This window comes from Plectropomus leopardus, chromosome 18, assembly GCF_026936395.1.
Source record: "Plectropomus leopardus strain MGB_pleo_1.0 chromosome 18, ASM2693639v1, whole genome shotgun sequence".
Lineage (NCBI taxonomy): Eukaryota > Metazoa > Chordata > Actinopteri > Perciformes > Serranidae > Plectropomus > Plectropomus leopardus.
In genome coordinates this window covers 30,577,501-30,589,640 of record NC_142193.1, presented here as the reverse complement: position 1 = coordinate 30,589,640, position 12,140 = coordinate 30,577,501, and the positions used below count along the sequence as shown (strand labels likewise).

Sequence of the window (12,140 nt, the reverse complement as noted above, 5' to 3'; positions counted from 1 at the left end):
GTAAATCAGGCCGTCGATCAGCCGATTGACAGAAAATTAAAAACATTTCATGCTTCTCAAACTCTGAGCTGATTGTGACGAACATTTTTCTGTTTTTACAAACTAAAAAACTCAATGATTATCTGAGAAAATCGGCAATAATCGATATATTTATCAATCACAACGAGCTTCCGATAGCCGGCTGTTCCATTTAACATCAGTCATTTTAACCCTTTGAAAGCTGCAGCGCTCACACGCCGTTCACAGATCTGAACCCTTCGACCCCCGAACACACGAAGGTTTGATTTCTGTCAGAAACGAGAGAAAAATAATCAGCAATAAAACCTGAAATATCATATAATACATATATAACCTAAAAATGAGCTTCAAAAAGGACGAAAGAGAAAAACTATATTCATAATTATTAAGATTATTTATTTAAAATTAGGTTACAAATCATTATTATTTGTATTAATTCTTATTTTATTTTAGTCTTGTTTTTGTTCCTTTAATTTAACACAGTTTTAAATCTAAAAACATAATAATTAGGAACAGAGTTTACTATTCTTTTCTATTTCCCCCTTTTTTCAAGAAAGTAATTTTCGGGTTTTTGTCGCCTTTTACTAACTTCTTGTAATTTTTCGGACGTTTTCTGCCAAGTTGCTCTCTGACTTTCATGACCGAGTTTTTAAAAAAAGAAAATCAAACCAAACGGCGAACGCCGTGTGAACGCCGTGTGAACGCAGCACCAGAAGATTCAAAGCATGAATTCAAGTATTTTTACTGTAGCAGAGTATTTTTTACTGTAAAAGAGTATTATTACTGAGTATTTTTACTGTAGCAGAGTATTTTTTACTGAATCAGAGTATTTTTACTGTTTGCATTTTTACTGCAGTAAATGTCTCGGCTGCGTGGACGGCGGGGACGTCTTTGTCCCGAAGAGTCTCAGTTTTCAGACTCGAGTCGGCGACACAAACACATTTCGAACATTTCAAACGTTTCACTGACCTCGATGGATTTTATTTTCCCGCCTTTTCCTGAAGCTGCTCGTCGAGCCGTCAGCTGATTAACGTTTTCACTCAGATCGAAACGATCGCGTTCGCCTCGCAGCAGGATGATGTCAGCTCGCAGTCAGAACGCCACATCGTTTCCACGCGTCGAGTTTCCTCGTCCACGGAGGTCAGAGACATCGAGTGCCGCCGCAGTGCAGGAAATATTAGTCAGCCAATAGGAGCGGTGGAAATATTAGTCAGCCAATAGAAAGGGTGATTCAGAAGTTTCATTTCAGCGGCTGCTGGTCTCAGATCAGTTTGACTCACCGAGTTTTCATCAGAGCTGAAACTTTATTTGATATCTGAGCGTAAACAGAAGGACGAGGAGAGACGGCGGCAGCTGAAGCTGCTGCTCGCTCACATTCAGATCAGTGATTAATAAAGTTCATTTTTTCATTTTTTATTCAGAAACATTTATTCATGTTTATTCACAGTAACGGTCGTTTGAATAAACGGTGCTGTTATCATTGAAGCTGATGTCAATATTAAGAGTCAGTTTTCTTTCCCCTGAAATGAGAGCTGACTCGGAGGCTCGATCTGCTTCAGGATGAGTCAGTGTTTAACCCTCTGAAGAAAATTTGTAATAAAGTAAACGTCATTTAGATACAACTTCAAAAAAATATTTTTTTTTGTGGGCGAGGGATAAATTTGTGGGTCTGTTCCTTTATTATTATATTATATTCATGTTTAAAGTTTTGGTTTAATTTAAAAACGGTTTAAAGTTCAAACATTTCTAATAACAGAACATTAACATCAACTCTCTGAACGCTGCAAAGGTCAGGGTCAAAGGTCAGGGTGAGCTACCTTCAGAGGGTCTGGGGTCCGGCCGTCAGGCATCACATCCTGAATCCTTCTGTCCATCATTGAGGCATCAAGCCTGAGAAGCACAAACATATTGATCGATCGATCGATCGATCAAAGAGTTGTGAGTTTGATCAAATTAAAAGTTGTAGTTTTCATAGATTACAATTAAAGACTCAAACAGAAACATTTCCTCTCTCTGAGTCTGTCAGTCAACCTCAGACTGAAGAGTCCAGGATCCTGATCCTGCAGGGACCTGCATGGACCTGCAGGCATTCACCTGGTCCAGGTCTTTGTGGTCTGGATCACACTCTGATGACTCACACAGACCGCGCTGACACACAATCTGCTCCTCCGTCTTCCAGATCACCCGAACACACTCGAAGCTGCCGGATCACACAGCACACCTGAAGAACCTCAGTCCAGAACCAGAACCAGGACCAGAACCACCTGAAGAACCAGGATTCACTGCAGGTAAAGGTTTTTAAAACTCTGAACTTCACTCTGTTTTTCTTTCAAACCTCAACTAAACCTGAGATCTGTTCAGAACTAGGCTGACAGAACCAGATCCACCTGAGAAACCAGAACCACCTGAGAAACCAGAACCACCTGAAGAACCAGAACCACCAGGACCATGTCAGTGTCTTCAGTCCTGCTCGTCCTCCTGCAGGTGTGCAGTCTGCACCTGATGGCGGTTGCCAAGCCAACCTGCAGACTGGAGGGAGACCTGATCCAAAATGCCCACAACCTGCTCAGGGACCTGGTATGACCTTTGACCTCCCAGCTCACTCACCTGTACTGTCAGCAGGTTATTTGTCAGTAAAGTTTTATTTGTTTCCTGTCTGTAGGGAGGACCATTTCCTGTCCACTGTCTGTCTCTGAACGCCAACGTGTCCTTCCCACGCTCCCTCCTTCCTGCTCCCCCAGCCAATCAGCCTCAGGTAACCCTCTGACATCATCCTCCTATCAGCCAATCTCAGAGCTGCTACTAGAATGTGTGGTTGGAAACTCTGACCTCTGATTGGTTCCCCCGCAGTGCCACCAAGCATCATGGGTAGTGTATGAGTCCCTGCAGGAGGCGGAGAATATTTTTGATGAGTTACCTGTCCCAGAGGGCGGAGCCACCAAAGACGCCGAGAATTTCACCAAATTCCAACATCTGCAGAGCAGACTGGTGGAGCAGGGCACCTGTGTGAGTACCTGTCTGTCTCTCTGACCTGTCTGTCTGCACACCTGTCTGTCTCTCTGACCTGTCTGTCTGCACACCTGTCCGTCTCTCTGACCTGTCTGTCTGCACACCTGTCTGTCTCTCTGACCTGTCTGTCTGCACACCTGTCTGTCTCTGTCTGACCATTCTGTCTCTCACCTGTCTGTCTCTCTGACCATTCTGTCTCTCACCTGTCTGTCTCTGTCTGACCAGTCTGTCTGCACCCCTGTCTGTTTCTCACCTGTCTGTCTCTCTCTGACCTGTCTGTCTGTAACTTGTCCTTCTGTCTCTCACCTGTCTGTCTCTGTCTGACCTGTCTGTCTGCACACCTGTCTGTCTGCACACCTGTCTGTCTGCACACCTGTCTGTCTCTCTGACCTGTCTGTCTGCACACCTGTCCGTCTCTCTGACCAGTCTGTCTGCACACCTGTCCGTCTCTCTGACCATTCTGTCTGCACCCCTGTCTGTCTCTCTGACCTGTCTGTCTGTACACCTGTCTGTCTCTCTCTTACTTGTCTGTCTACACATCTGTCTGTCTCTGTACCTGTCTGTCTCTCTGACCTGTCTGTCAGTTACCTGTCCTTCTGTCTCTCACCTGTCTGTCTGTTACCTGTCCTTCTGTCTCTCACCTGTCTGTCTATTACCTGTCCTTCTGTCTCTCACCTGTCTGTCTCTGTCTGACCTGTCTGTCTGTTACTTGTCCCTCTGTCTCTCACCTGTCTGTCTCTGTCTGACCTGTCTGTCTCTCTGTCCGCAGCTGTCTGCTGGTAACGGTTCGGATGTTTTATCGTCATACTTCAGTAAACTGACGGCAGCTCTGCAGCAGCAGGTAAACACACACAAACACTCTGAAACTAAAACCCACAAACTTATTCAACAACCGCAATTATACCAACAAACTGTGTCTCTGTCTCTCTGTGTCTCTGTCCCTGTGTGTCCCTCAGGACAGCGCCGCCTGTGGTTGGAAGGCTCTGTGGAGAGATCTGCAATGGGTCCTAAAGTCCGCCCTGCAGAAACCCTACCGCACCTGTTTCACCTGGAGAGACCCTGAGGAAACCCAGTGAAGACAGAGGACACGTCCCGTGATGATAAAGGACATGCCCACTGAGGACAGAGGACACATCAAGACCAACTACTTATCACGCTGATTGAAGATATCTATTTATTTATTTATTGACAAAGTTATCTATTTATTTATTCACGTATTTATTAAGACATTTATTTAATTTGTTTATATTTATATTTTGATACTTTATATTATGTATTTTATATGATTCACATTTTATAAATGATCATTTTTATATAAACTCACTTTGTCTCAATGTTGAATTTAAATTAAAGCATCATGAAAGAAAATTGACAGTTTGACCTTTACTCTACTTTCACACACACACACACACGCGTACATACACGCGCACACGCGCACACACACACACACACACACACACACACACAGTAAACATGCAGACAGTAAATATGATGACTCAGCTGGTTGTATTTGAATCATCTGCAGCGTCACAGATGTTCAGGGTGATAAAAGATGATAAAAGGTGAATAATGATGATTGAAGGTTTATTATTGAATCACTTTAACGTGTTTAAACTAGCCCGCTAACATTAGCTAATGCTAAACTAAAAATAGAGTGAGACGCGCTCAGACTGAAAATAAAGTCCACAGGCGGAGTTGGTGAACATGGAGCGACAGGTGGCCGCAGCTGCTCGCAGACAGACGCTGAGTGAATTCAGCTGTTAGCTTCAGACTGTAAACACAGCGACTCACAGCTGGAAGCTTTTCAGGACTCAAGACCAAAGCTCGGCTGATCCAGAATCAGCAGCCGGTGAGTCACAGCTGCGTCTGTCAGTCTGGGGATCACACTGACAGCTTTAGCGGCTGATTGGCTGCTTTGTAAAGATAGATATAGTAAACACATGGAGGTAAACAGAAAGTGAAACCTGACCTCTTGCTGCAGTGCTGTGATCACGCCGGCTGGTCCGAGAGTGACCCCCGACACACTGACCATGTGATCATCGCTGCTTAGCTGCGGAACATCCAGAGAACATCACACCACCTTTTACTGCAGCTTCAATGCCTGTATCTGTCACAGACATGAACAAATATAAATATATGTTTTACTCAACTTTTCAAAAAAGAAGCTCTCTAACAAAGTTTCTGTCAACAGAATCCCTTCAGTTGTTAACACAAGGCTTTTTATTGTGAAAAATTTGCAGAACTGTGTTGCTGACGATGCAGGGGCTGTGCAGCTCCGTAATTTGTGGAGTAATGGCTGTCTGTGTGAGCACTGCAAGCATGTGAGCTGCAGCATTCAGCAACAAGTCGCAGCAATTCAGCAACGAGTTGCAGCATTTAGCAATGAGCTAAAGCAATTCAGCAAACTGCAGCAAGTCTGCAATGAGACGCAGCAGTTCAGTATTGAGAAGCGGCAGTTCAGCAACGAGCCACAGCATTCAGCGAACTGCAGCACTTCAGCAACAAGATCCAGCAGTTCAGCAACAAGATGCAGCGATTTAGCAAGCCACAGCACTTAAGCAATGAGCCACAGCACTTCAGCTACTCGCAGCAGTTCAGCAACTAGCTGCAGCATTCAGCGCGCCGCAGCAGTTCAGGAATGAGCCGCAGCAGTTCATTTGGCCGTGCAGCTTTGCTGCTGAAGCAGGTGGTGTGTCCTGGGTGTGAGGAGGTCTTCGGCAAAGGGGAGGGTGAATGGGTCCAACAAACACAGGACATGTTTGTTTTCTGTGTAAAACGTTGAGTTTTTATTTAACTGTATACTTACATCACATACATCACACACACACATCATGTCACATGACACAGTTGTTAACTTACTAAAGTGCCATAACAAAGACATTTCTATCATTACAAACCCAAAAAAGACGAGCTGTATTTTAATAAGTAAATAAATGCTACATTTAAATTTTTTATCACCCATTTAACATTTGTGTGTTGAGCATTTTTGAACCTCTAGCTGAGATTGATAAAGTTACATAATATTTAATAAAATACTTAAAGATCCAAACAGACTTCATATTATCAAAAACAAAGAAACACATGAGACAAAGACCTGAGCTACTTCACACTAAAGCTAAAACTGTAGCACCGTTTAATAACCGAACAGTTCAACGTGTTTATGTTTGATAACCGAACAGTTCATCGTGTTTATGTTTAATAACCGAACAGTTCAGCGTGTTTAAGTTTAATAAACAGTTCAGATTTTTTAGTGTTTTCCCTTTAAACATTTTCAAACTGACGTCAGCCTCTCTCTCCACAGGTTTTAAATATATTTCATAACGACTCTCAGAAATAAAAACATGCTGTTTTCAGGTCAGCGCTGTTGTTAGAAACATTTGAAGTTCAGCACGTATTTTCAGGCTCGTTCAATAACACGATGAGTTCATACTGTTGGGTGGAAGGTAGCATTAGCATAGCATCAATGATGGCTAAACTAAGCTACAGAGATACATGTTCAGTGGTCTCACATTGCTAACAAGCTAATGTAAGCTCATGCTAACAAGCTAATGTAAGCTCATGCTAACAAGCTAATGTAAGCTCATGCTAACAAGCTAATGCTAACTGGCCAGTGAGCTTCTGTTGCTAACAGGTTAATCAGGTTTAATAAAGTTTTTCTCGTCTGTGTGAGTTAAACATAAAACTTTCACTTATATACTCACTCTTTGCTTCTGAGCTGTGATTGGCTGCTGACGGAGAGGACACGTCCTCTGGCGAGGCGTCATCATCAGACTCTGAAACAGGTTTAAACATTGTTCCTCCGTGATGCTGAAGTCCCTGAACGCATCACGAAGATAAACGGCGTCCGTCAGCTCAGAGGCTCCGCCCCTTTACTCCTCTGTGGGCGGGGCCTCCTCCAGAGCTTCCTGTTGGTTGGGGTCGACGTACTCCTGACTGAAGGTGACAGAATCAGCTCCCAGTTTGAACCTGTGGACGGCCAGCAGACACTGGACAGCCTGCGGACACAAACCAGTCAATTCAAACTTTATTGACACAGTTTCACTTCACCGACGACAGCAAAGACCAAAAATAACCAAAAAGCTCCACTCACAGCTGAGTTAAAGGTCAAGGGTCAGAACCAGGAGGGAGGTCAGGGCGGGTGAATTTATCCAGGCAGGGAAGCCATCACCCGGGTCAGGATCAGGATCAGGATCAGGATCAGGTTCAGGATCAGGATCAGGATCAGGATCAGGTTCAGGTTCAGGATCAGGATCAGGATCAGGATCAGGATCAGGATCAGGTTCTGTCTCTATGGGGCTGGATAGTTTGATAGATGAGGGCCACTAAGATTCGGTCACAGGTCAGGGACCTTCAACATGTTGCACCGGGGGGCCACTTTTACAAACTGACAGGAGGCCAGGGGCCACTTGCAGCAGATCTACGTTTCTAGGATTTTAGAACATTTTCTAAAATTTTAGGACATTTCTAGGATTTGAGGACATTTCTTGGATTTTAGGACATCAGGGTCTTAGTTAGGCCCTCTGTCGGGGGTGTGGGGGCTCTATTTTGATGCTGTTTTATGCACTCTGGCACCTTATGGATACTAAAAGTACAAAAAATTCCCAGTGTTATAAACTTAATTTTTATTGCCAATTTAAAAATGGTTCACGAGCTGTAAATTGGGTATCAGTGGTTTATAGAGTTACTTCTGTACGAGTCTGCAAACTGATGTTTCTAGGGAAGTAATATTTCTGCAGACTGTAGCTTTGATAAAGTATTACAGTACCGTTGTATATTTTATGTGTTGTGACATCATGCTGACATCACAGTGCGTGCACTGACATCACAGCATCCATTAACTCTTCGTTTTCAGCTCAGTGTGTTTATCATCTTTAATTTCCTCACAGATCATCACGTCATCGTCAGTAATCTAAATACATGATGACATCATCCTACAGGTCATGACATCACTTGAATAATAATAAAGATAAAAATCACAAAACACATCACATGACAAAATCAGCTGGGACGTGTCTGAGCAAGAAAACTCTGTCACTCTGTTACCATGGCAACAGGAAGGCACTTTTGATGACGGGCACAGAGAACAGCCAATGAGAGTCCAGCCTGAGCTGACGAGGAAACCAGGAGAGGAGAGGTCACAGCGCCGAGTCATCGAGGTACGGCACATGCTCAGTAACGTCAGGTCAGTACTCGGTGAGGACGACTGACTCGTTTCACTGACGCGTCCACACAAATGCCGACCTCTGAGGCCGAAACATGACGCCAACGCTGAACTGACGACAACTGCAGTTCATCTAACGGCCACCGGAGGCTCCAGAACAGAGACCATCCGAAAAAACTAAATTTACTAATGTATGAAAAATCATAGTGTGACGAGTGGTTAAGTATTTTATGGTTAAAGTTAATTAATGTCTAAAAAACCTCATCACAGTCTGAACAGCATTTAAATATTTTACAGTTTATTAATGTATGAAAAATCTGTCACGCTGTGAAGAGTGTATAAATATTTTATAGTTGTAGTTTATTAATGTATGAAAAACTTGTCACGCTGTGAACAGCGGTCAAATATTTTCATTGTGCTCGGTACCCCGACAGACAGGGCAAGAAAAATGGGGACGGGTCAAAGGTGCCATTCACAACTTTTCACAATTAAAAAACTCAAAAATAAAAATGCGTTTGAACTGAGCCGAACTGAAGCGACCCGCTGCAGGAAACGCAGCGACTGTTTCTGCGGTAACCGTCTCACATCACAGCTGAGCATGTGCCGAACCCCACAGCCTTCAGTCAGTAACACTCGACTCTGATTGGCTGAGGGAGAGAGGTGAAGTTAGATGCGTGTGTGTGTGTGTGTGTGTGTGTGTGTGTGTGTGTGTGTGTGTGTGTTTCAGGCGAGCGGCGGGCTGAAGAGTTTGTTGTACTCTTCTTCAAACGAGACTCTCTTCAGACGCTCCAACGACAGCAGAGTGAGACCTCCCTACACACACACACACACACACACACACACAAAACATGTCACAAACAACACACACGTGACAACAAAAACACGCACCAACACAAACACAACATGGAAACACACACAAGCAGAAAAAAACAGCATCATGTTTGTGACGTGTGATTTATGTTTTATGTTATTGAACGTTAAAGTTTAAAATCAGAGACCTTAAAAAGCTTCAGATGTTACCTAAAAAATAATAATAATAATTTTCATATTTTCATGGATGTTGTTATCGTCAGAGGCGTTACGCGTGTTCTCCACATGAAGCGCTCATCATGAGTCATGTTAAGGCGTGCAGTTTGAGCAGATGATGTGAAGTAATAAAGTTAAATTTGTTGCCCCGGTCCTGAGTTGATGTTTATGCGCTCAGCGTGATCACCAATTGATATTTTTAAAAGAAAACTCAAGACCTTATTTATTGACTATTGATTATTTATACATTTCTGTTTTACTAGACGCTATATAATTATCAATATTATTTTTATTATTATTTTAACATTTTCATCTATTATTTGTTATGTTATCCTTTTATTTTATGTATTTATTGTTATTATTTTAAAATTATATTTCATCAGATATTAAGAGTAATTATTTATTTAACTTATAATTAAATCATTTATTTAACTTATAATTAAAATATTTATTTAACTTATAATTAAATTATTTATTAAACTTATATAATTATTTATTTAACTTTTAATAATCATTTATAATAATAAATGATATTTATTTATTTTATCTATTGGTTTTATCCAGTGTTTCTTAGCGAGGTCTTTGATTAATTGGAGGGACTAACTTTGGTTTTATGTATGAAGCACTTTGTGTTACAGTTTTGCTTGTATGAAAACTGCTATATAAATAAAGTCTGATTGATTAAAACACACAGCTCTCAAAATAATAAAACCTCATAACAACAAATATGGAAACAGAATAAAATACATGTCACATAAAATAAATCAATACACCTCACACACACACACACACACACACACACACACACACACACACACACACACACACACACACACACACACACACTGTGAACAGTGTCTGGTTTGCTGTCAAAGATTTTCTGTGTTTTATAATAATCCAGTTTGAGCTGCTGATTGTGGTCCAGAGCGGACAGGAAGCTGAGGGTCTACATGTACGGCGTGGGTTTTATTTTTGCCTCCGTGCTCCCGTTAGTGTCTCCTTGTCTCCGGACCGATCTGAAACGCTCGGGGGCTTCACCGTTAAAACATCCGAAAACTAATTTAAGAAAAGCATCAAGAGAAAAGCTCTCAGACGTCAGCTGATAGAATCGGGTTAGTGCGAGTCTGTCCATTATGTCCAGAGTCTGATCGTAAAGACGTGGGACTGCTGGGGGACAAACTGTGAGACAGGATGAATCACGAGAGACAACCAAGACACCTGCCTGAATCAGGACTTCACGTTTCAATAACTGATCGATAATGAGGACCTTATTGATCAGGTCTGACTGGTTCATCACGACCTGCAGGTCTGATGGGGTCTGAGGAGGTCTGATGGGGTCTGACAGGGTCTGGGAAGGTCTGATGGGGTCTGAGGAGGTCTGATGGGGTCTGATAGGGTCTGAGGAGTACTGATAGCGTCTAATGGAGTCTGATGGGTTTAATGGGGTCTGATGGGGTCTGATGGGGTCTGAGGAGGTCTGATGGGGTCTGATAGGTTCTGAGGAGTACTGATAGGGTCTAATGGAGTCTGATGGGTTTAATGGGGTCTGATGGGGTCTGCTCAGGTGAGGCCTGCTCTGTCAGGTGATACAGCTCAGGTACGTACCCAGGTGAAGACGGAGAAGAAGGAGAAGACGATGGTGGCTCTGGCAGCGTCGGCGCCTTCGTTCAGAGGGTTGTCCTCCTTTTTAGAAACCTGCCACTGATTGGCCAGAAAACAGAAACCCACGAACCAGACCAGAGACCAGAGCGCTGCAGAGAACACGGGTTACACACGTGTTACTATAACACAGAGAACACGGGTTACACACGTCACTAATCACACACACAGGTGATCCAGAGGAGGCGGAGTCTCACCTGACACGCCGATGTCGGCCATGACGGCCTTCTTCCTGTCCTTAACGCCGCTGATCTGAGGGAAGTAAACGTCGAGCGCCAGGAAGGCGGTGCTGCAGAGGAAGCAGAGCGTTCCCACGGTGACGGCGTAGCTGCAGGCGATCTGGTTGCGGTTGAAGATGCAGAACTCCTCGACCTCCTCGGGACGGTTGACGTAGCCCTCGTTAGCGACGCAGCCGAGGACGACGATGGAGAAGAGCTGTAGAGACAGAGCAGAGACAGCAGCTAGCTCCATGCTAACACACACAGTCATCCTCAATGGGAGAGGCTAGCTGCTAACGGGAGGAGGCTCTCGGTGAGGGCGGGTGATGATGTCATCGAATCAACAGATATCAGCTGTAACGTGAAATATCAGAATCAACCGAAACGCTGATTTCTGCCGATGTTAAAACATGAACCCTCAGCTGAGGGATTTTTCTAACGAACGAACAAACGAACAAACGAACGAAAGAATGACCGAACGAGCGAATATGACAGTGAAGTCACTGAGTTTCGTGTCTCCATCAGTATCTGATGATCTATCAGTGCAGCAGAGACCTGATCAGCTGATCAGCTCTGACATCAGGGGGGAAAAACTGGAGATATCGATATCGGTTATATATCAAAAGATCAAATATGGTGCATCCGCAGTTCTCAGGTTTAAGTGAGGGTGGACAAAATAACAGAAACACCTGAAACGAGGGAGCGATGTTTCAGCTGAACGACACAAACTGAAGGAGGAGGAAACTCAGACTGAGCGTGTCCTCGTGCTGTCCACATACTTCTGTCCATTTACTGCACTTGTTTGTGCAACAAAGTTTCAATAAAGTTTTAACGGAGATTTTGATTCACTGAGAATCAAACCGTCCAATCAGAGCAGCCGGTTGAAACAGTGGCGTTTTGTTTGAGGGAGTCTTGTGTTGAACCTCAGGAATGTTAACGCCAGTCTCATGACCGACACACACACACACACACACACACACACACACACACACACAAAAACACACACACACACACACACACACACACACACACACACACACACACACACA

The 12,140-nt window shown here is 43.5% G+C and overlaps 2 protein-coding genes and 1 long non-coding RNA gene across 5 annotated transcripts in view; 1 reads left to right on the top strand and 2 right to left on the bottom strand.

The window, feature by feature from the left end:
- The first annotated feature begins 311 nt into the window (after positions 1–311).
- ifnphi2 (interferon phi 2) lies at positions 312–5,756 on the top strand. The gene is made up of 5 exons (XM_042505340.2): positions 312–2,595; positions 2,681–2,773; positions 2,869–3,024; positions 3,797–3,868; positions 3,984–5,756. The coding sequence occupies exons 1-5, from the start codon at positions 2,467–2,469 to the stop codon at positions 4,101–4,103; spliced, it is 570 nt and encodes a 189-aa protein (XP_042361274.1). The 5' UTR covers positions 312–2,466; the 3' UTR covers positions 4,104–5,756.
- Positions 5,757–6,158: 402 nt separating this feature from the next.
- syngr1a (synaptogyrin 1a) overlaps positions 6,159–12,140 on the bottom strand; it is an 8,364-nt gene continuing 2,382 nt past the window's right edge. Inside the window, exons 2-5 of one of the 3 annotated variants that reach the window (XR_015779629.1) lie at positions 11,071–11,308; positions 10,820–10,965; positions 7,118–9,001; positions 6,159–7,022 (exon numbers count right to left, since the gene is read on the bottom strand). Coding sequence is in view for 1 of the 3 variants with exons in the window: in XM_088091032.1 (XP_087947158.1) it covers positions 6,897–7,022; positions 10,820–10,965; positions 11,071–11,308 (510 nt within the window). In the remaining 2 variants the exon portion in view is untranslated. The remainder of the gene's footprint in view (positions 7,023–7,117; positions 9,002–10,819; positions 10,966–11,070; positions 11,309–12,140) is intronic. The other 2 variants (XR_015779630.1, XM_088091032.1) reach the window with 2 other exon arrangements.
- Positions 12,126–12,140, bottom strand: part of LOC148186534 (uncharacterized) — a 1,491-nt gene continuing 1,476 nt past the window's right edge. The window contains exon 2 of the long non-coding RNA XR_015779631.1: positions 12,126–12,140. This exon is cut by the window's right edge and continues 1,322 nt beyond it. This is a non-coding gene — a long non-coding RNA (uncharacterized LOC148186534).

What these genes read in the sequence shown, in the direction of transcription:
- ifnphi2 (XM_042505340.2), top strand. Translation starts at nt 2,467, where the DNA reads ATGTCAGTGTCTTCAGTCCTGCTCGTCCTCCTGCAGGTGTGCAGTCTG. An exon ending in TGGTGGAGCAGGGCACCTGT is followed by an intron (nt 3,025 to 3,796) that starts GTGAGTACCTGT and finishes CTCTGTCCGCAG; the next exon opens with CTGTCTGCTGGTAACGGTTC. An exon ending in CGGCAGCTCTGCAGCAGCAG is followed by an intron (nt 3,869 to 3,983) that starts GTAAACACACAC and finishes TGTGTCCCTCAG; the next exon opens with GACAGCGCCGCCTGTGGTTG.